A 24,892-nucleotide genomic window follows, 5' to 3' on the forward strand; every position below is an offset into this window, starting at 1 on the left:
TAACTCTTGCCACTGAGACCAACAAACCTGGACCAATATTGAATGAAGATTTCAAGTGAGTTATCTGCTGGAGGTAAAATACTAGAAGTTTATAATCTTTTAATATAACCTGACTTAAAAATTCTGATATGCTCCTTTAAAACCTTTAAATACATGGCTGTGCAACAACAAAGATCAGCAGCCATTAAGCTGTGTGTAAAATAAAGCAGGTGACAGTTTCTCCTTTATCGCCGAGTACCTCAGGTTGCACAACAGGTATAATGGGAGAACACCCCCCACCCCCCCACATACCCCCCTCCCACACTGCTGCGCCTCAGCCATGTTTTCAGCTTCAGCACATTATAGGAAATGCAAGCATTTAACCGAATGTCATTCACAAGGTTATTGCCTCTGTGCTCTGCTTGCTGCGCATCTACATGGTGCTGACCAAGCTCCGAAACACAATCCACCAAAAAAAAAACACAGACAGCTGCCATTTTCATTCAAGCCCCTTGTACCGGCAGGGAATAATACCAGGAGTCATATCAAAGGATATGTAATGAATATAGGTCACAGGGATTTCCTGTTCTCATGTAATCATTCCTTAAACCATGATTTCATTAATAAATCTCCGGCCCATACAGGAGTTTAAATATTTTCATAAATAAACTTGAACTAATCTTTAGGTGTGGGTACAACAATCAACCACATTTGACCCTGACAACACACCAACACAAGGACAGTCAATTAAGCCTTTCCTTTTTTATATCCTGTCTTTTTTATAGATTGATGCTTTATCTCGCTCACCAGCACACATGACCAGAGATTATTTTTTTAGAAAATTCTTAAGCAAATTGCAGTGCCTTCCTTAAATTCTCATGGAAGCCGCGAAGAAGTGACTGGATAGAAATTAAGTAATTATGATGGAGGTAAAGCATGTGACTCGGTTGAGCCCATTTATAGGTTGAGAGTTTGCAGCAGTGGCGTACCTGTACTGTGGCAGGGGGCTCCCCTCAGCCTCGCACATGATAGTTGCTTGGTGGTCCGGGGTGTTGATTGGCAAAATGAGGTCGCTTGGCTCCGTCCTCCATCTTGGACCTTGAAATATGACATCCTCTGCACAGGCTGCAGAGAGTGGGAAAAGTCTTTACTTGTACAAGGCAATAAATCTCTCTCTTTGACCTAAAGGACAAAGCACTAGAAGAATAATTTCATTGTGAACAAAAGTTAATCTTTTAGAAAAACAAAAGCACCAGTTTCTTTTTCAAGAAACTAAATGCAGTATCTTTGTTGAAAATGTTGCTCTCAACAAAGATGTGCATAGAATACACCAGTATGCTATCCTTGGGCTGTATTCTTGCTATTTACGATGCTTGTTTGTTAGGATAGCACTCCAAACGCTGGAGATTTTAGTGTATTTGTGTCACCTCTGAATAACCACAGTGTGTACAAATGACAAGATGTCTTGGTGTCAGGATGTGTATGGCTCTGTAATGTTTCTGTGCCTTTAAAATGATAGAGTGAATAAAAGCCAAATTTAATAGCAGTGTGATATTTTTTACCACTCCATAAGCCAAAAAAAAAAAAATTCCCAACATGACCACTGGGAATCTTAAAATTTACAGAACTCTATATTTGTTTGGGATGCACGTAACATCTACTCAAGGATTGGGATCTATGTTTACTAGAAGTTTTCAACCTTATACTTTGAACATCGAAGAGTTGGGTTTTAAACAATTTTTTGATCCACTATTTGGTGCTTTAACATTAGATCATGCGCAAAAAAAAAAGTTTTTTTTTTTCAACTTTGGTTTATCCATCCATCCATCCATCCATCCATCCATCCATCCATCCATCCATCCATCCATCCATCCATCCATCCATCCATCCATCCATCCATCCATCCATCCATCCATCCCTAGCCACTTGGGCCAGCGCCTCTAGGGGAACCCCAGGGGCTCCCAGGCCAGCTGAGAAACATAGTCCCATATGAAACCGTTAAAACCAAAGTTTAGCGGTTCCATATTAGTTATTCAACTTCATGATCATCTCTTATGACCTAAACCATTATTTTCTCTTCTGACAGGAACCTGCACCATTGAAAGTAAAATTAAAATAAAAGCAAATACCACCAATATTTTTACTGAATTGTCTTTAACATTTAGTTATCTAAGAGAAGATTCTAATAAGTCTCAAAGAGTTGGATGATTGACACAGTGTAATAGAGGTTTTTAACGTTAATTATCAGTCTAAGTTGATCTAATGACTGAAGCAGCAGAATACTAAAGTAAATCGACCAGCAAGAGGCCAGTCCAAATACTAACATACATTTTTAACAAATTTCATATTAATTAACACTTATTTGGAAGTAAGAGAAAGTATATAGGAGAGAGATTTATTTCAAGAGCATCTATATCATGCTACATGCACACAATCTAAACTGGGCCATAAGGAGACGCACTCATCTGCGAGCAGCCTAAAAAGAAGGGATGTGGAACACAATCTGGTACTAAATCAACGCACAGTCAACAGACGGCCAGAGAGGGTCTAATTAATATCCTACTGCTAGCAGATTGAGGCATGTGGCTAGCCATTCTACACGTGGTAAAAATTTGTCATGAAATCCAAACAGGTTGAGAAGCCAGACAGGGTAATAGCTGTGCCTGCTGTTAAGAGGTTGTTTGGAATGGAGAAAATAGAACCAGCCTAGAAGTTATCTGTCGATACCAAAAAAAAACAAACAAGCAACCTATAAAAGTAATCATTTTAAGATTATTCGTTTTTGAAGCTGCACACAGAAAAAGGCCCTAATACTTCTTTACAATATTTCCTAAAAAAATAAAATAAAACTAATACCCTAGAGCAGGGGTCTGCAGCCTTTCATATCCAAAGAGCCATTTAGCCCCGAATCCGACCAAGTAAAAGTTGTTTAGGGCCTCAAAATACTTGAAAAAAAAAAAGACTTAAAAAAAAAAGCCTATTTTTTTTTTTTTTATATCTTATTTGGGAAATTAGTTGCCAACAAATTATGTATTTTTAGCTTTTAAAATAATATTAAACACATAAATTCCAAGCTAATTCAAAGAAAAATGTCATTCTTTTCAATCTTGTGTTTATGAAAACATTTAAGACTAGTACATTATTTAGCTCTTCATATACATTTTAGCCACTATTAAGAGCCGCTGTAGGGGGTCCAAAGAGCCGTATGTGGCTCTAGAGCCGCAGGTTGCAGACCCCTGCCCTAGAGTCATGTTCTCTATGACAATGTTCTCTTAGCCTATCACATTGTAATGAAAAAGATTGCCGTATTCATCTTAGGAAACCTGTGTCAGGTGCTGCCAAAGTGGGATGTCCAATACGGGTAAGAGATAAGAAACAAACTGGTAGAATCATGTTTGAACTTTTTTCTTTTTTTTGTGAGGTGGTGTAAATGTAAATACCTGTGATAGATGAACAGATGATAAATCAAGTGCAGACTTGTGAATTGAATTGAATCAAAATTGCATCAGGATACATAACCTTGTGATATCAGTAAATGTCATATTGTCATCCAAATCAAATATGACACTGCAGATAAATCTCGTTTGTCTAAGCCACTACATCCCTTAAATGAAGTCAAGTCCGGTCAACTTTAAAAATTCTTCAACACAAAACAATTTTTTTCAGGCAGCGCTTCCAAACAATCCATGTTTTCTGTATTATTTCTAATCATACTCCCACAAAGTTTACAGCAGAGTTAAGCAAGGGCAATGCTATTTTTGTGGGGGTAGAGATGACTTTCTCCTTTACTAAAAAAAATGTAAACAAAAATGTCTGTAATATGTTTGCAAAATCATTGTCTTCTGTTAAATATGATGAACCCCAGATTCACTACTGATATCTTTACTTCCTGTTTATGTTATTAAGCAATTCAAATGCTTCAGTGCTGTAATCAGCCTGCATTTATTATGTCGAGTAGACCTATCAACTAATCGTCAATGAACTGCTTGATTATACTCTGTTTTCTAATTCATAGGAAAGAATATGGTTCTCAACACTAAACGACTGATTAATGTGGTAATTTTTTTGGTAAATATTCATTACCTCTGCTATTGTTCCTGTGAATTTAGGACAACAGATTTTTATATCTTAATATGAACAAATTTGAGGATAGCCTTACAGTTAACCTTAACCTCTCTCAAAAATAAGCAGAAAAATGTTTTTCTTTTATTTTGTTACACTATAATTGATAGACTACATGTAGTTGTGGAGCAGGAGAAAAAAGATATATGATTTTATATTTTTTCAAACAAACATAAAAAAAACTGAAAAGTGGAATGTGCATCATGTGTTAACCCCTTGAGTCGATACAAAGACCATAGTTTCTCAGCACATCTTGCTTTCCACAATAGAGACTGAAGATGTTCCCATTCCTCTTTGCAAAAAAACAATCTTTCGTCAGATTGGATAGAATGTATTTATTATTTTTTACATTCCTTCAAATTTCCAATTATATGTAGGTTCAGCTTCTAGCAGGTTTTCTCCTGGATATATCTTGTATTTAGCATAGTCCATCTTCTCTTTCACTGTAAGCTCATTGTCTCAGTTGACAAAAAGCATTTACGACAATATTTCATTTTGTTTGTGTGATGTTCAGGGTAATGTGTAGAGAATGTTACATTTTGAGATCACCAGAAATTGTTTCATATACTATCAACATCTAGATTTCTGTTGCTAAATACAGTCTTCAAACAGGATTTCTTATGCTTTTTATTTTAGTAATAGGTTTTTTCTTGTCTCTTTTTTACAAAGTCCAGAGCCAGTATTTACGAATTAAAAGTAATTCTTAGTTAAGTCATAAAAAACTTGAATATATCTATCTTCCCCTTCAGGAAAAGCTTTCAAGTGCCCATATAAAATGCTAATTTTAAGAACAATAAATCAATAGTAGAAAAAAATGATGAATAACCATTATTATAAAGTGAACGAAGCCATGACCTTCAGAAGGTTTATGTGTCTTAAAACATTTGCACGTACATTTTGTATGTACAGAGTGGATCTACAAAGAAGGTGCAACATGATTTCACATCTTCACAAACCTTATTTTGGGTCTTTTCCTTTATCAATTTGCAGATCATATTCTGATCATTCTAATGCATTTATGGGTGGAGGGTATGAAAATGTGAACATTTACCATGTGCGTTTTTTGTTGTTGTTTTTTTTTCTAATTGGACTCTGCATGTTTTTTTAGTACCTCTGAAGGTCAGGTGCCATCTCACATGTATTTGGACCATCAGAAGTACCAATAGTATAATAATATTGATAAAAATAAAACTTCTCTACAGGTGGGCACAGAAAATTGAGGAAGGATGATAGACATTCTGGCATCACGGACTGCTTTCCGAGTTTTTTTGTGGTAATTAAAATTTCAACTTCAACTTCAACTTCAACTTCAACTTCAACTATATATATTATTTTCAATTATTATTTTTTGATAATGAAAAGTTGAAATTATATGGCTTTGAACGGCATCTTTTATTTTACGGGCACTCTCAAACTTTTATTTTAGTAGTCTGGAAACAATCTGGTTTGGATGTCTTAACATTTGCCTGTTTGTTGCAAAGGCAAAAAAATTATTGCACAGCAATTAAGTCCCCCTTATTTGATATCTCTCATGATCAAGCTCTAAATGAACAAAAATCCTCAGCCTTGGTTTATATCCTATTAGCAGGACCGACTTTAACAGTAAATCCTCCTCCCATTCTCAACCTTTATTTCTCCTTTTTATACTTGTTTGCCAAATCAAACCACTTTATAGAAGCAGACAATTAGAGCCCTATGCTCACAGGTGAATACATATTGATATTCACTAGATAGAGAGGCAAAACGACCAGTATGGTGCATAAGGATAATAAGAAATTCAAAATAATTATCCGGATGCAAATGAGATGCAACAGAGTATGACAATTTAATTAATCAGGGCTAGGTTTCTTCATTATGACACATATTACTTAACCCAGTATAAACTCTGTGATCAGTTAATATCTTTCAATTGTTACTAGGAAACTATTCCAACAACCAATCACAGCTATTTGGGTAAAATTTTCCTCTTCACTAAGGTATGAGCTTTCGTCCTGCTCACTTGTAAGATAAATCTCCTTGCCCAGAAAGTTAAGCTCCAAAATAAAATCCTTGTCAATTTAGGTCAATATTGCTAGTTAGTGGTACAAATAGTTTTCAACATATTTCTCCACCTTAGTTTTTAATTCCTGAAGTTCCTTTAGTGTTACTACAACCTTTTGGATGCTTTGATAAATGCTTTACTTCCAACTTGTATTGCAGGTGATATAAGACATAAAAAAAAAAAAACATAAATGCTAGTTCTGCTTTCACCTTTAAATTATCCACAACTTTGTGTCAGCATAGTATCTAAACTGAAACAATGAAATAATAATTTTGTGGCTACATTATAAAAAATAATGCCCCAAAAAACATTTAGAAAGATATTCCAGATTGCCAATGGAAGATTGCAGTTGCTTCCGTTTTACAATCAAAACAATGAATAAGAACAGGCACCAACAGATAGAGAGACCAAGGCCCTTCTAAAAACACTTGCTTCGCTAGGGGAAGGTGAGACTGGATCCATTCCTCCCTTGGGCTAAATGCGTGAATTACCCATGAGCCAATTTGAATAACTTTCACTGGGAGCTACAATGTCATTTGAACAAGGGTTGACATTCCGGTAGAGTGTCTGTGCCTCTCCTGCTCAAATCCCAGGTGGCTGCGCAAGGGCAAAATGAAGCCCAGGGAAAAGTAGATTGGGCTAAAATGTGAGGCTAGATTCATTGCATGGATCCTGATAAAGATCTGGACAGACCAGAACAGGAATAGGAGTCCCAGGTGTCTGTGCAGTGGTCTCTAAATGTGCAGCAGGGCACTGGGGAATGGTGAAGGACATCATGCTGGAAAACTGTACAACCCTGTAATCCCTCCAGCTTAATCAGTATAACATTTATGGTTTATGCAGCTTCTGCAGTTAATAACAACTCCTCTGCTTCTCTCATCTTCTCTGTAATGCATATGTCAAAGAAAATGTGTTAGTTAACTCTGAAGCCGTTATAATAGAAACGTTTTTAACTGATGAATAAAGAACAGAACCCTCCCCAATGGATAATAAATTATTGAATAGTAAAAACTTAATTTTGGTAAGCTTCACCGGAAACATATAGCCACATTATACCCAATTCAGAGAAATTCAAGAAGAAATTGGAGAAAAAGACCTGCCATGTTTCCATCCAAATTTGTGGCAAATTTTGAGCAAACTTTGAGCAAAATAGCAGGGCTCTGTAGAGCAATACTGTCATATGATGATGTTCACTTGGCTTTAGTAAAAAGGAAAGTAGATTTCCCAAGCGTGTGCAGACCACACATGAGTGATGGATCAAGGTTTTAAAGAATGTACTCAAGTTGTAGTTATTTTATCATGACAGCTAGCATTAGTAATGGTTCATGCCATCTTGAGACATCAAGACATAAGAGTAATTCTAATGCTGCATTAAGGACTCCAGTGGCACCGGAAACAGGTGATCAGTGATGTAAGGTAAATATTTCCTATGTCAAAACTTATTCGGAAAAGCATCGTTTTATCTCCTTTTTAGTGCATTTACAATTTTTTTAAGAAATTCAAAATCCATCTCAAGCGTTTCTCTGCATTTTGTTGTTTCCATCAAAATCTTCTAATGCGATACTCAAGATCTTCTAATGCAATACTCTGTCAGTATGGAAGAGGGATACAAAGCTAGTATCAGGGTTTTGTGATATAAGTGAACCACAAAAGAAACCAATTCTCTATAAATGCAAAATCACATTTAAATGGTAAACCTTCTAGGAGTGGTTAACCTACCATAGGTAATAAACTCAAATGTGGTGATCAAAGTGTAATGATCTGAGGCTGCTATTCTGCTCGAGATCATAGACAACTCTCCATAGTAAATGGAGCCATACATTCTGTATTCTAGAGCAGGGTTTAGAGAACCCGCTACTCCAGAGCCGCATAACGCCCTTTATCCTTGCGGCTCCCTGGAGCTTTTTCAAAATTGTATGAAAGCGGAAAAAGAGAAAAAAAAAAAGTGGATTTTTTTTTTTTGCTTGTTTTAATATGGTGTGCAAGAAGACAAGCAAACATCCATTACGTTTTCCAATGCTATAAAAATTTGTATAATAAATAAATTCAAACAATAAATTTCTGTCAACGGAGATTTGGGTAATAGCCTGCAAACACGTTTCAGCGTGGCGCGATGCCAGGCATGTGGTTGTTGTAAACAAACTGGAAGATAAAAAAAGGAAGATAACTGATAAGAACAGAAGACTTTCATTATCAATTCTGAAGGATTGCCTGCATGTTTGCTTTGTTACGAGAAGTTGTCAAGTAATAAAAAGAGTCATATGGAAAGGCATTTCCAGGGAAGGCATGCTAAATTTGCAGCCAACCACCAAGTTGGGAGTGTGAGAAAATGTGTGATTTCAGTACTTCTGGATAGATTACAGGAGCACAAAGACAGATTTAAGAAGTGGATTGCATCTTCAAACTCCCCTACTGCTGTTAAATAAGACTTTGAATTTTTTTGTGGCTCCAGACATTTATTATTATTTTTTGGTCCAATATGGCTCTTTGAACAGTTTGGGTTGCCGATCCCTGCTCTAGAGGAACATCTTGATTAGAGAACACCCCCTCATCAATATGTGTCCTTAAACTCAAGCCATCTTGGATTATACATCTAGATAAAACAACAAAACCCACCACTAAATTCAGCTTTTGAATGGCTTAGAAAATACAAACTAAAGGTTTTAGAGTAGCAGTAATTACAAATACTTAATGGCCATTTTAACTGAGAAGGGTGGCAGAACAAGGTGCAAGGTTTAGAGTTCAACTACTTTTCCACATAGTGTCAGGTTGGGTTCAACATCTTGCTCCCTTAATGAAAGACATTAGCCTTTGAAAAAAATATATATATTTACTCCAATTATTTTGTTCTGATATTAAACATTTCGGATGATCTGAAACACTGAAGTGTGAAGAAAAAAATCTGGAAAAAGATATTTCTTTATAACACTGCAATGTGTTACACCACAGAGAAACACAAAAGTGGCAAAAAGTAATTGTGTGTAATGAATATACCCCAGACACATTTTTAGAAAAATATTCTGGTGACATCAACCATGACATCAAGCTGCAGTGTAGTGAGACTGAAATACAATATGTGCTACGATGTCTTACCTGCAAGGCATCCAGTGATTGATAGCAGAACAATTTGTTTCCATGGTAACATCATCTTTAGTTGCTGAGGGCTAATGAGTCTCTCATCCAATTGCTTCTGAATGGAATGCTCTCCCTTGAATAGAAGATTTTAATCTGAAGAGAAAGTAATTATGGGTGTGATTAAAATGTGACATTTTGATCCAAATACGACAAGCATACATACAGTGGGAGAGAAAATATGATTACAGCGCTAGTAAGTTGCATAATTGGTTCTTATTATTTTGGAGTTACACTGAGTGAGGGGAAAGAGAATCTCGAGGAAGTGTGAGGAGACAAGTGGAAAACAGAAGAACAAGCAGTCGAAAAAACCATGAGGATATACAAGGATGGAGTACAATTTTCAGGTGGCACATAAAAAGCTGCAACAGCTGCTAAATAGCTGTTTTCTTTTGCTGTGCCTGTTTTATGCCACCTAACAAGAACATATTTCAGTTTTAAATAGGAGTGAGAAAAGAAAATGTCTGACCTCAAAAAAATGCTTTTCTACCCTAATTTGACCTTTAATATTTGCTTGCAGACTATTTACCGGCATTCGACTAAAAAATGCCTCCACCTACTAACGATGTGGTTAGACTTAGACTTACTTAGGCTTAGACAACTCTCATTGTCATTTTCTATACACAAAGTGTATACAAAACAGAATTTCATTTAGTACAGCGTTTCAGACAGTAAATGCAGCAGTGATCAAATGTAAACAGTGTGGGAGAAAAAAACATGTTGCAAAAACGCATTGATATGGAAGTTCAGAGCCTAATTTTTAGATTAATATATATATGGTGCAAATATGCAGTATTTTTGGTTTGGTGTTGTCAGTGTGATGCAGAGTTTGTGACATCATTTAGTTTTTAAACAGTTCAGCAGTCTGATGAACTGTCTGGCAGTGGGAAAGAAATTGTTGCAGAATCTGCTGGACCTGCATCTAATGCTGCAAAGCCTCTTCCCAGAGGGCAACAGGAGAACAGTCCATGGTGGGGTTGTGAGGGGTCATGGATGACGTTACGGGGTAGGGACACACAGCACTGGGATGAAATGTCTTTAATGGAGGGAAGAGGAGTGACGGATTGCGTAAGGAACACTTTTTAAACTTTATGCTAAATTTGTTACTCATCCTGTTAGAATAGCCTTATTAAGTGTGCTACATTGACTATAAAACCACATAATTTTGGCTTCTTAAAATTTTTCAAACTAATTGTGTCTTTTTTTCTTTCCTCATCCGACAAAGGGTTTTATAGCATAATCTAATCCAACAGCCAACTAGATATGGTACGTACATTATTCATTTAGTAACATCTAGAAATGTACTACACATTTTTCTTACCAACTGACAGTTTGTCAATAAAGTGAGAGAAACCGAACAAAGGCAGAAAATCAAATAGAAATACTAGCAATTAACTGAGTTTGACAGGGTTTATGAGAATGCCTCAGGGCAGATGGTACGGTTGTGCAATTGCTAGGCATATGGGTTGCTCTATTTCCAATGCGATGTGATGACACGTGTTTGTTTGTGTTGGTACCTTTACAATCATACTGGTTCCAACACAGTGACATCTTTATGGTGCACATGTAAAGCAGTTACATAGGTGACATACCCATCCCTCATCTGCATGTGTGTCACACTAGACCATTCCTTTGGCTAAATTGTGTAGACTGAGTTTTGTCACTGTTATGTATTTGGAAATAAATATTAAGGTCTCTAAAAAGCTGAGTAGTTGCTGGATTTTTTATGAATTCAAGAAAAACAAGAGGAGCACTTTCTCTGTTTCTCCTTCCTTTATGTAGCCAACAAAATCTCTCCACATTCTGGCACTTTCTATGGCATCTTTTTAATACAATATTAAAACCTGGCATATCAGGATAGATTATTTCTAACCATTTTAAAAAGTTTACATTTTAAAACATTATTATACACTGGTAGCAGTAACATATCTATATCTAGACCTGGTGCTCTGAAAAATTACACAGAAACTGTACTTTTAAAAAAGTATTAAGGATTTGCATGCTTTCCTTGTTAGGAAATGCACTGAAATGCTTTGAGGTCGTACAGAAGTGTTATTAAACCCCACACTAAAATATAGCCTTAACCATTAAATATAATTATTTCTGTCAGCTGCAGACTTAAAATTATTTGATAGAACATGAATCAGGGGCAGCCATCCTTTCGTCCACCTATGTGCTACAAAGTCTGAAATACGGCAGGATGCTACTAACAATGACTCGGGCTAAACATACTGTATGTCAATGGCTGTGTGTAAAAGATTGAATTGGCATCATTCATAAAGTGAATGCAACATGTTATACTCCAACATTTATAATACGCTGTTACTCTGCCCCACCTGATGCCCTGCGCTTTTCCTGAAGATAAAAGTATTTTTTTGTTCAACACAAATTAGAGCAAAGACAATATAACACATACTATTAAACACTAATAAATTGAAATTCTGGACTCATCCTGAATTTGTTGCTTGTTAAGCTAGTCGGAGTTTTGCAATTTTGTGAAAACAACATTAAGGACATTCAAATTAGGTGGATGGGCTTATTAAGGAAGCAGCGAAGAATAAACATAGGAGGAAAAAAGTGGCTGCTAATTAGTGCTGAGGATTTAGGTAAAAGCAGCACAGGCATAGTATGTTACATATAAGCATATGCTACATGCTGTGTAAAAGTTCTTTCTGCATTAGGGAATATTCAAAATAAGTAATTGTAACCTTTATATTAAAGCATGTTAAGATAGGGTCCACAATCACAGGAAGGCATGTAATTATGATATTACTATAGAATATTCTGATGAAGATTTTAGCAATTAAACCAACTTTTCCTGCATCCTATGAGAGTGTATGACTGTTGGTCTGTTGGTCATTAAAATCTGTATAAGGTAGGTCATCAAAGAATGTTCTTCCAACTGATCAAATTATTGTGGCACATAAACTGCAAACAGATGGCACAAAGATAACCTCAGTACATATTAGATCTGAGCAGTTACCCTGCTGAGAATAGCGAATAACATTTTTTCATTTCCTGGATCTGAAGCAACGAATGGATACGAACTGCCAGCATGAGAACTGACATGGAACTCGGGTTGTCAAAAGTATCGATACTCAAAAAAGTATCAATAATGAAATGTTGTATCTGGATACAACACTCGTCTTTAAAAGTATCCACCAGGTGCCACCAGTGGCACCAAAGCAGTCATTCATCTAAAGTGCAGAATAGAGGAAAATGCACTTTCTGAACACTGTGTGATTGAATAATTTTCAGTGTCACACTTTTTTTTCTGTAAGAGGTGCAGCTGCTGAGAATTATTTTTGTTTCTTAACTGGTTTGGCTAGTGTCATTGTTATGTGTGCAAAACATAGCCAAGGAAGGAACACTTAATTTTAATTTTATAAGTTTTTTATCAAGCTTGCTTAATATTGTGCACATCATACAACCTTTATTATATTTATTTATTGCATTTTATTTATTAATGAAAATATTTCTGTAGAATTTTGGAGTCTTTGTTTTTATCCTTGTGGTAACAAAAATGGTATCGAGTATCGAATATTCTCCTTAGTATCGGTATCGAGTTGAAAAGTTTAGTATTGTGACAACCCTACATGGAACCCACAAATCCTACACAATTTCCTAGGGTGAATCTTGACAGAAAACACCCTTTTGATTTCTTTATCCTGGCAATGGGCTCTGAAAGCATATATAAAATGTGTTTCCATCAATGGAAAGGTCTTCTAATGCAGTATTGCATTAGAGGACCTTGATGAAACAAATACATTTTGAATAAATAGACTTAATCTAATAAAAAACTTGAGGTGGTTATTGATTTATTTATTTTTTCAGAAAAGAGTAAGTGTGCTAAAGAGAAGATGAAAACATATTTGTCAAATAAGTTCTGTTGAAGAAAACATTTAACTCACGACTGATCAGCTGATTTGCCTGACGATGTCCAATCCCAAACACTAGTATTAGGTTAGGACTTCTCTGTTAATGTCTCCAGAGGGCATGTAACATGTTAATAATGGTGAATATGATAAAGTAAGTACAACTTTTGTGGTTGAGACACATTTATCAGAACCATTGTGCATTATTGATGTGTGATACTCGCTATATGAACTTCCCTTTTTATCACAGCCAATACATTGCATTTTGGATTCCCTGGTTAATGTGCTTCAATAGATGAAGCATGTCTAATTTACATTTGCTTTTCTTGTCACCTTAAAGGTTTGCACCTGATCAGCATGAGAATCGGATGGAAACACAGTTATGGCCCATGATCTCATTAAAAGGGGTTTGTTGCATTTTTTTCTGCTATACACTGAGCCTAAAGGGGATAACAAGCAAGATCATTAGAAAAAGAGGAAGCTAAGTAGACATAGCTGGTACCATTATAGTTTGACCCTTTTGCAGAGCTTTGCAGACCCTAACCCATGGACCTCATTTTGGTTTCATGATGATCATGTTCTGTGCTATTGTCCAACAAAGGATAGCTGAACAACTTAAACAGAGACCTCAATTGACATGTGCTATTGTTAAACATGAAGATTTGGCAGTTCAAGACAAATTAAACAGGAGGAAAAGGTGATAATGTACATCAAACATTACAGAATATTTATTAATTTAATCTAGAAACAGGCAATCCATGAAGTACATTACACAGTGAGGTTATATGACTTAACTATCAATTTAAAGTTCAGGCCATTGCACACAAAAAACTAAGACATTGCTTAGAAAGACCACCAAACTGTCTAATGTGACCCTCAGTAAACCTTGTCAGATATGTAATGTCTTCAGACAGCATCCCATGTTGCTGGGAAAATGTGCTTGTTGCCAAAGGAACTACCTCTTGCTCTGACAGTCAACTCCAGATGACGTCGCTAATGCCTTCTTGCAGCCACAAAACTGTATATCTATCAAATGTTGTCTATAATGGACCATTTTAATGGGCGTATAATAGTGTTAAGCAGATAGCACTGACAATGGTATTGATGATGCAGTATGAAGTGTGTGGCATTTAATTAAAAGCTAAACATTGCAATAGTGAGTATGCTGCTGCTGACATTTACATCCATTCCCCATGAATTTCAGCATCACTTGAAGTCTCGACTTATTTATTGCTCAAAACTGTGGACACGGGTTTAATTTCCTCATGTGGAATGGTAAGCTCTAACAATGCAATTCTGAGAAAACAGGAGGGGCTTTTCTTGAGCTCTGACCTACATCACAGTAAGTGGAAAATGATACGCCTTTAAGGATTAAAAATTCAACTCAAACTATTATCCTATCCACACAACCCTGTTGTGTGGATTAACCCTGAGCTATCTTTGGAATACTTGACTTAGACCTACACAGATGTATTGGTTCAAGACTCACATGAGAGGCAGGATGTGGAGAATCTTTGTCCACACCATGCCTTTTCCTGAGGCATAAAGTCTAAAAAAAAAACATCTCATCATGACATTTGTTTGATTATAGCTTAATGGCTAGTGTTGGTGTTGCTTGACTGTTTCAGTGCCAGTAATTGTTCCTCATCTGCTATAATTGCAGGCACAGCCAAATTCAGGGTGAATTTCCTGGTGTCTTTCAAAATTTTGTGGGAGTTTTGCTACTCTAAAGAGTCGTTGCATTGGATTTCATGTTTTGAGGGGCTATCGGAAAGAGGAAAAAAATGTGTGCTGTATTTTTTAGTTTGAGTGTAGCATTAAGGACCATCGTCTTCCTGGATGATCCATTCTTGCTATCTCGACCCTTCAGTCCTACAAGTTTCAAGATGATAAAAGGAAAAGTTCCTTAGGAAAAAACGTCCTTGAAAATCAAACAGTCCATAGCAGAGAGTATCAGCCGATATAATGAATGTAAGTCCCTGAGCTTAGAAAACCTAAAAGGACTCCTTTCATTTTGAAGCATTTTGTGTATTCGTATTATGTAAATCAAAATAAATGTGGGATAAAGGGATGAATACATATTTCTAAAGCAGATTCACACAGGTCTTTCTCTTTTATGTATTTTTCTTTTGCTATTTGGACATTTCAAACCTTTAAAACAACTTTTACCTTTTCAGAAAAAGGAGCACCTGAAACTTTTCCAAATCTAAGAGAAGAAAACCATCTAAATTTCTGGATGTCGAAAGAAAAACAAAATTAAAAGCAATTTTCCTCTCTTAGATTTGTTGAACTTAAGATACTGTGCTATTTCTTACCCCTCCCTCCCTCTAGGTTGCTCAGCTGAAATGATGAGAGAAAGATTGCTGTGCCAAATGTAATGAGGCGTTGCACTTTCACCTCCACAGAAGCTAAACCTAATGGAAGTCATTGGCTAAACGCATTGCAGAGTAAATGAGATGACTTCTTGGTTAGTGGGGCTGTTGTTTGGCGCATAATTGATAGGAGAGGTGTTTAAAGGCATTCATCCCCCCCTCCCCCTGAGGGCAACATAATTGCAAAAGAATCTAATAAGGTAGGAAGGAAAGGAGACTTTTTATCAAAGTGCCGCACATGCTCTAGGTCTGCATTTCAAATCACAAGCTGTAAGGAAGTGCAACAAACCTGGGAGATCTGCACTATCAGATCATGCAAGGAAAATAAAGGCTCATTCTGAGCAAATTGAACACCACTGGTCGACTGGGTGTGAATTTAGCATAGCATCTGATGCACTCATTCTAGTGTTGTTATTGTCTCTACGGCTATCTGCTGCCATCTCCATCCAATCACTCTGAAGGAGAACCTCGGAGACAAGAAGCCTCCACACAATCTGAACACACAGCTGCTCTGGGCTTTGGCCAGTAAATGAAGAATTCACAAAAACAGATGCGTTTTTTCTTCAGCCAGGCGACTAAAAATACAAATACAAAATTAAAGGCAATGTCTTCAGTATGAAAGCTGCTAAAGGGTTAACACAAAATAAAACAAAGGCTTCTTTATTCTGTCATGTTATTATGATCAACCTTTTAATGATGCCTGAAGATGTCTGGCTTCACCAGCATCACCAAACTGAGGTGTTACAGCTTTCTCTCTGTTATGCAAGACTGATAATAAAACACAAGTTTTTTTTTTATATACACTAAATACTACCGCAAAATGCAAAACATGTATTAAATCCTGGTGCAGAACTCAAATCTCACTGATTAAAGTGCAAAAAAGAACGGCACCAAGTGGTGTTGGAGTTACATGGCAACTTAAAAAGTAAAACACAAGCCAAAAAAATGTCTTATTTACCCTTTAAAAACACATTGAAAATGTCACTTTCTTGTTTATTGGTTTAGACCTCTTGTTGTATAATTAAACATATTCTGTTTTGAACCTGTTGACCCTGTAAACTTCTCAAACACAGACCTCTACATCTGTAGACATCTTCACTTAAATTCTCAATTTGCCTCGTTCGCTTTATCACACACAGTTGAGAAAGAAGTACAAAACTTTTTATTTTGATAAGAAAATTTGTGTGACATCTGTTCAAACATTGGGCCCTCTTCATTTGCCATTGAAGTTTTGAGGATGTTTAAATGGATGCCATTAATAAAAGGTCATGTCATGTTATCACTGCGATCAATTGTCTCATTAGCTGTTGGATTAACACTTATAATATAAGGAGTAGTAAGACAAATTTTTCCTGAATTTATTATACAGATTTTAAGCACAATGTTTAACACTTCAAAGCCTTTAGTGCAAATAACACTGAAACAGTGGCAGAGGTCAGCTTTGATATGTGAAAAGAAAACTAGAAGTATTAACTCTTTTTCAGCCTTTTACTCAAATAAAATATGATAAATTAAAAACGTTACAACATGTGAATTTCTGGTAATCTTCATTCAGTGTATTAATTGTAATTAATTTAATTTAATTTGAAAATCTAGGATATTTAAGCTGTAGAAATCTGCGGATTGCAGGTAACCAGAGATGTTAAAGTCATGTGATGTTGATTTTCTTGAGGACACAATGTTTTTTTTATAGGTAGGCCTTTGCTATTACCAGCATAAAGGTATGCAACAGTTTTAAACCCCTAATGCGTTTCATCATATAATTTTACTGGTTTAGAAGTAATTCAATGAGATGCAACACAGGGTCTCATTTATCAAAGATTACATGCCGTCTCTACTAAAAGTGTACATACACATAGAATCAGCAAGTGGCATAAAGAAAGATATTTCAGATTTATAAAATCAATCTGCAGACACAAAAAAAGTCGATTTCCTTAATGAATCACACCTATGAAACAATCAACCATTAAATGTCCATGCAAAGCACCCCATGAAGAGCACTGTGTATTCAAATGAGCCAGCTGATCAATGTTATTTCATGGTTACCGATGGCAACCACGGGGAAGAGAAACAAAAGCAGAAATATACGTTTTGAGTGAGGTGGCAAGTTTGATAAACATGTTTGGTAGTGACAATATTGGTCCAACAAATAAAGAAAGTATGAATGGAAACAGAAACTGATCACATTAACAACATCTTCCTAGCCAGCAGGCAGTATTGTACTTTGCGATGACTGGGATATCTTCACTTTATGGATAAATGTACAAAATAATTATGCTCCTAAAAGTTTTTTTCAGACAAAGAGTTAAATAATTGTTGATTATGTTTAACACCAGTGGGGGATGTTTTGCTGGTCAGTGCCGGTTGACAGGGAGCCAACAGTAACTGATGGCTAAAAGAAAAAAAACACAAAAAAAAGTCTGGATAGACTGCCCACCAGAAAATCTAGTATAACATTTAATATGAATAAAAAAATGCTCTCTGGTTTTTTTTTTGTACACTGGGGTAGTGTGTGCTGGCCTGCTGATGAAGAGGGATGGTGTGGCTTTCAAACTAAACCCCATTCAGAACGTAGGTCCAACAGCAACTATCTAGGGAGTGTAATCGGCTGACAAACGGGTTAATGGGTCAGGAAACCTTGATGATCCCTGTAAACGTGTTTAGATTAGATTAGATTACATTTGATTAAATTTATTGTCCTGATAGGGGAAATATGTCTTGGACTACGTGAAAACACACAAAAAAAAATCTGTTATGAAATACAATAAATACACATTAACATGCACCAGATCACATATATTTCAATAAACAATCAACACCGCTTTTCCCCCCTAATTTTTCCATTTTAATTTTCTCCAGCGGAGCAATGCAACCATCATACGACATTATGCCCTGTTGTCACAGCTGTATAAAATGGTTTACAGTGTGTGAATGCCTCCTAATTTGTTAAATTTATGTATTGTTCTGAGGTACGACTCGCCCTGTTGACCATTGGGTAGAGGGATGTAATAGTGAGGAAACCTTTGCATGTGCTTTGATTAGAGATTTTAGCTGCTCATATGCCTTTTCGATTTCTTTACAGGCCCTCATTTAGGTATGGTTCACAAGTGCGAGCACAAATTGCACTGCTATATTAAGTGCCTATGATTATGTTGTTCTATGATTAATGTTTTTTATATAAAGTGGAACAAACAATCTGAGAGTTCACTTAATCTTAATCTTCATCTCAGCGTCTGTTCCACCATTTACCCCATTCCTGATGTGTGTAGACTCAGAAAAAGCTTCCTGGATTGGAAGCGAAATGTCTTCAAACTCGGAAACCAAGGCCAGTGTGTTGTTTTTAATGTTTTTGGAACACACAACTGTCATTTAATTTTAGAGCTGCTTTCATTTGGATGAAAACTACTTAATGCCAAACATTACCGTCTTAGATTTCGGCAGACCTACATTGATGTTGTGAAGACTGCTTTCACTCAAGGTTCTTATATTAATACTGTAAAAACTATCACATGCCCAATGAAAGTCACCGCCACCCGCCCCCCAGCATGCACATACTCACACACACACACTAAATAATCAGCTAAACATAGAGATGTGACAGATTATGTTATTCCTCAAGTAACACTGATAACTGTCATTGCTCTCAACATCTGGAAAGGATCCTCCAACACACATCCAGCTGTGCTGTTTTCCATACAATCTTTGATCCTCTCAAAGTTAAACGCAGCCTATGGCCAGCACCGGGGGCAGGAGAATAAGTGCACTTAAAAGATAGGGGAGCAGTGATCCATCTCCCTGCAAACCCCCTCACCCCCCCAACCTACATAGAAACTAGAAACAGCCACTAAACGCATGACTGGAGGTCAGGAGACACTTGGGCACCCTCTTTACAATTTTTCCTTTCTCTCTTATTCTCTTCAATTTATCTCACAGCTTTTGAAGGGGAAAAAAAGAAAAGAAAACTGGCTGTGGACTGTAATTGCCTCTCTGGTTCAATCAAAGGGGCTTTTGAAAGCAAATGGTGCCACAGCACAAACTCATCCCCCTGCGCTGCCATGCTGGATATTGGTGCATTACAGAATAACTCCCTGCATGGCTCCAGAAACATGGTTCACCTCTCATTTGGCTACTGCTTGTTATTCTCCAAATATGTGAAAAGGCTCTATAAATAAACATGAAGAGAAGGAGGTTGAGCAGATGGGGGGGTGCAGTCCCTTCTGAATAAGGAGGATACTTTGAAGATGCGGTCGGCTGCATTTTTCCTTTTTGCTGTTCCGTCCATCTGAGTGGGAATAAAAATAAATAAATACGGGGGAGTGCAAATTGACTGGTGGGTAAATGTTTGGTTTTCCCGAACATAGCAGATTTGTGCTGAGCTGTTAAAGTGATCTAGTTAATTACAATTTCCGTGTTCCATTTTCAATATTATCCCTTTTAGACACAATAGGAAGATAAGACCTTATCAGACAACATGTGGATAGCGCTGTTAATAATGCACCAAATCATTTAGATGAGTGTTTTCCTTTTTCATGGATATAAAATGATTGGATTCCATACGTCCATTTTAGTTGGATGTGAATGGGACCTGCTTGTCTTGTAAAGTGTCCTTCCATGAAATGCATAAAACAAATAAACTAGAGTATACAGAACAAGTTTGAGTGGGAGCTTTTGGTCCTGATGCTGCGTCTGTCTGACAGAGCAAAGCAGCACCATATGGACTCTGTCCTAGATGGAGGGAAATGAGCCCCAGCAGCGAGAATCCCCAGAAGGACAATACAAACAATTTGAGGCTTGTCTAAAAAAAACAGCCATCAGCATCATTCGTGTGTGTGTGTGTGAATGCAAACTGTAAGAGCACTATACCAGCACGCACATCCCTCAGCATGTCATTATATTCCCTCACAAATTAAGATAAGACGCATCTCTCTTCATGTAACTGTGTTTCGTCATAGTTTGCTTTAAATGAAGTTGCAAACTTGGCAGCAGAGTTTGATTTTAACACCAAGCGGAGAGGAAAAGATTTAAAACCATGCAATGATAGTATCAGAATGAACACTTACTGCTCTTATGATGCTGTTTTTTTTCCTCTTCATTAACCGGCTTTAGTGTTAAGTCCAGTATCCTTTAGGTTTGTTGCTTTTAATACACTGCAACTCTCAGAGGAGAGAAAGAAAAAAAAGAGAAAGAAGAAGAAAGAAAAAGGGCGCTCTTTGATCCGAGTGGGGAAATTACGCCTTGTCTTCCCAATTCAGCTCACTCGGACGGGATTGGTCAAACAGCGCTTCTGCCCCCGTTAATCCAACGACCAGAAGTGAATGTGGAGGCTGAAGCTGATGGTCGACGTGTTTCCTCGAGCTCCTTTGACGCGTTGAGTGCGCTCCTGAAAGATGCAGTCTGGATAGAGGGAAGCTGAGATTGAGGAGTGGAGAAGGGAGGAAAACTGCGCTGCACTGAGGCGATACTCACATTGGGCGCATCCGCTGCTTTTGCTCTCTATGATGCGCGCAGGAAGAAGCGCCTACTGGTGACGCTTGGAAAGAAAAGCAACCGACCCTTTGCCACACACACACACTAATGCGCCAGCAGTCTATTGGCACCTGCTATTTCCACGGCTGGAGTGAGTGCCCATCTAATCTCTGGACATTTATTATTAAAATGCGTCCATCTCAGAGTGAAAAAAAAAACTGGATTTGGAAATGTGTTTTTATTCTGACAGTCTGGTGATTTTATTGTTAGTTATTTCTTTCAATCCCCTTTTTTATTCTTGCGCTGAACCGCGGCATGCCGAGTCAGTTCCATTGTTCATTGATGTATCATGACATTAAAAGCGTTCTATATATATTCTAATCTGTTCTATTAGGCCTGTACAATTTTCTAGGTGAGACATTAAGAGCAAATATTGTGTAGAGATTTGAACATCTTGCTGAAATAGCCGCTTATTTGACTTCCAGTCCCTGCAACGGATACTTGTGGCCAATGAGCTGAAGAGTGACCCAGTGTGGCCAATACATTTAGATGATATTTTTCTATACATGCATTGGTGTTTCGCTCAAACTTTGGGAAACCCTCAACATTTAAGAAATTCGATTTTTCTCTTCAAACTAAATATTCAAGCTAATCTTTTTCTATCTCTCTTTTCTTGTCTGTTTATTTTGCAGTCTGAAATGAAATACAAATATTTATTCACAATTGTCATCGTCTTGGTTCTGTTAAGTTTTCCGTTTTATTTTGCTCCATGTTTTCTAGTTTTATTGGTTTAGTTCCTATTTTGTTGTGTTTTCTGAATATATTTGAGTTCTAAGGTTTTTCTTTGTTGCCCTCTTTTCTCTAGCTCCTTTCGTTCACACCTGCTCCCAATCAGCTAGTTAGTCCTTTCTTTGTTCAGTCAGCCAAACATATTCTCCCTGTGCAGTTCCTCACTGCTTGTTCCCCGTCTTTCCCTAGCTCCTCATGCATGTTTTCCCTGATGATGCCATGATTCCTGCCTCAGTTACCTGTTGAGAACACTCAATTAAAACTACACAAATTCACCTCTGCCTCCCAGCTTCTGCATTTGGGTCCCCAAAACCTCAACCAAATCCTGACAACAAGAAAAAACTCAAACTCAAAAAATCACTATTAACTAGAAATGGAAAAAACTGGCCAATTGTCTCATATTCTGATAGTTACATTCCACAGCTTAAACTGATGAGTCAAGGATCACAGAATGATGTCACTGCACAATTATGGAAGGGGGGGTTGGCTGGGATTAATTATGTCCTCTAAATGTATCAACATTTTAGATATCTTTATTTTATTTTTTGTTATTTTAAATTTCTAAAGAAACACTGATGGTTAGGATGAAAGAAACACCATCTCAACTACAACAACAAATTTGCTTTTGTCTCCTCAGCTCAGCGTTTACCCAAGATAGTTGGAGATCATTAAGATAAGATTTTGGAGACTGTGAGACGATTCTTTATGTTAATTTTGAGGAGTGGCTGCTGTTGTAAACAATTAGAAAAACGGAAGCTGTAAACGCTACTTTTTGGTTTATTTTGCCCTATTTTTTATGAAATAAAAAATCCTTAGAGTTGTCTCTATGTTTTATAACTGAAATAACTCTCAAACAATCAATTGTAAATCCCAGTTGTATGGCAGCAAATGCCAAGGTGAATCCTTTTACAAAGCCTCATACCAACAATGGCTTGCAGAAATTAGCTACTGAAAGACTAACTATATGAATAAACTTGTCTGCTTGTACGGTTTAACTAAAGTGCTTTTATAAGCCCTATTTTGCCCTGTGGAAGAAGTTCAATAGTGTCTGATCATGTTTGTGTGAAGTTTAAAAGGGCCACGTGTAATGAATGAAGAGACTCCCATTTCAAGGGTTGAAATGTTTGATCCAGTGTTTGTTAAATCTAAGCCGTTATGTGTTTGATCCCATTCTAGAATAGGAGTGATGACCAGTTTCAGCTCTTAACCTTTGGAGTGAGGACAATTTGGCCGGTCTTTACAGACTATTTTGCTAACTGTTAGGCACATGCAGAGATGAGGAGGCAGAGATGAGTTTTTGCTGTTTGACTGACAAAAACAGAAACAAAATCAAAGAACAGCATGCAGTAAACCAAAAACCAGGAGACGTCAGGGGAAAACACTCATGAGGAGCCAAGTAAAGCCCCTTTAACACCTTCATGATTTAGACCACTATATCCCTAATGTACAATCTAGCAAAAACACTGAGATATGTTGGAAAACTTATGGGTATGTTTTGTATAGGTTATGAGCACACTGAAGCATGCAGGCACACATCCAGAAATTTTAAGCATGCTAATAATTTCCCGACGTATGCCAGCGTATGTCATATGTGGGGCATAAGTTACAGGTAAGTTATCTGATCATTGACATACGTTTAGTGTAAGTTACTCATAAAACATGGCGTCTTTCCTTCTCCGACTTTTCATCAAACGAGCCACTACTGCGGTAAAAACTCAAAAAATAAATAAATACTCATCAAAACTTATCTCCAGTGCACATCAACATATCTGACGTGTTCCAGACAACTGCTGAACATGTTTCTAACTTACAGCTACTGTATAATGGTGTATTTGCAGCATTTTGATATAAAAGGGGGCTCACGTGAGGAAACTGTCAGTTCTCCTCCACACTTCACCCCCATCATAGGATGAGTGAGAAGGAGTGTGTGATGGATCCTCCCTGTGTTCACGGCCAGCAAACTTCCTTGCAGACATGACGCTGAATCTGCTGCGACTGCACACCATGTTTCTTTCTTTCTTTTTCTTTTTTTTATTTATTTATTTATTCCTTTTTTTGGGCAGCTGATAAAAAGCAGCTAGGATAATATTGCGATCAAAGACATCTTTTTATGGAGACCGAGCGCTTCAGGGCGCATTACTGCCCCCCTCAGGTACATTGCTGCTCCTGAGGGGGACAGCTTTAACTGATATGTTATGCATAAGTTCGGCTGTCGTTGGACATAAATTCTGGACTCATTATGAATGTATATGCCCAAAATTGAAATAATACATAGACATTTAAGCGAATGCCAGCGTTCTGGGAGATTCTGGGACGTCTGGCTTACGCTGTCTAATCGGCAACGTTTGACAAGGCCCTAACAACAAGAAACCAGCAAAGAGTAGCTAAACGGAAGGTGTATATAGGGTAGACAGAAACAATGGGAGGACTTATTATCTGATAGGGAGCAGGTGTATATAGAAGTAAATAGATGGAGCTAAGGGAAAGGAGACTGGCACAAGGGGGCAACAGAGAGTAACTCAAAAACACTGCTTAAACTTAACACAAATTGGAAAAGAAACCAACGAACAAGAAAACACAGAATAACATAAATCAGAGTGAAACTAAAAAATTAAAAACACTCAAACATAAGTCCACATAGGGCACAATCAGGACACTAAGTTTTCAATTGGGTTAGGGCTAAGGTGAGATATGCTTTGGTAATGGTCAGGTTTAGGGTTAATTTTAGGGTTAGGCATAAAAGGGGTTGAAAATTACTGAAATTCGATTGAAGGTGTTAACATGTGTAAAAAGGACAAGGTACAAAGTTAGGGTAGTTCTCTTGTTTAATAATATCACCTAGTTTCATTTTTTTTTTTTTTTATGATGCAACAAACTGAAATCACAGAGATTATGTGCTTGAATTAATCCCCCTCCCTAAGGCTCTTTTGCAGCACAATTGCACAATTCAATCACATGTTCATTAAAAGAATAGGAAAACACCTATGGATTCTACTTATATCTCAAAGGGTTTTTTGATTTGGGTACAGTACCTACTCTTTATTGAGTGCTTGACATTTGTTATTAATTCAAAATAATCAAACAGGTCTTCATTTTAGTGGTGATATGAGGAGCCC

At 37.0% G+C, this 24,892-nt stretch overlaps 1 protein-coding gene and 1 long non-coding RNA gene across 2 annotated transcripts in view; one reads left to right on the plus strand and one right to left on the minus strand.

The window, feature by feature from the left end:
• The window catches only part of cntn3b (contactin 3b), a 92,594-nt gene extending 71,520 nt beyond the window's left edge, over window positions 1-21,074 (minus strand). The window contains exons 1-4 of the mRNA XM_038299878.1: window positions 20,988-21,074; window positions 20,582-20,915; window positions 9,236-9,370; window positions 969-1,104 (exon numbers count right to left, since the gene is read on the minus strand). Of these exons, the coding sequence (XP_038155806.1) occupies window positions 969-1,104; window positions 9,236-9,290 (191 nt within the window). The 5' untranslated portion in view covers window positions 9,291-9,370; window positions 20,582-20,915; window positions 20,988-21,074. The remainder of the gene's footprint in view (window positions 1-968; window positions 1,105-9,235; window positions 9,371-20,581; window positions 20,916-20,987) is intronic.
• LOC119792983 lies at window positions 3,086-13,522 on the plus strand. Its single transcript, XR_005282054.1, has 3 exons — window positions 3,086-3,225; window positions 7,072-7,073; window positions 13,512-13,522. It is a non-coding gene; the product is annotated as an uncharacterized LOC119792983 (long non-coding RNA).
• Window positions 21,075-24,892: the final 3,818 nt, after the last annotated feature.

The sequence above is a fragment of the Cyprinodon tularosa genome, unplaced genomic scaffold (genome assembly GCF_016077235.1).
Source record: "Cyprinodon tularosa strain WSP-4 unplaced genomic scaffold, ASM1607723v1 ctg439, whole genome shotgun sequence".
NCBI classification, from domain to species: Eukaryota; Metazoa; Chordata; class Actinopteri; order Cyprinodontiformes; family Cyprinodontidae; genus Cyprinodon; species Cyprinodon tularosa.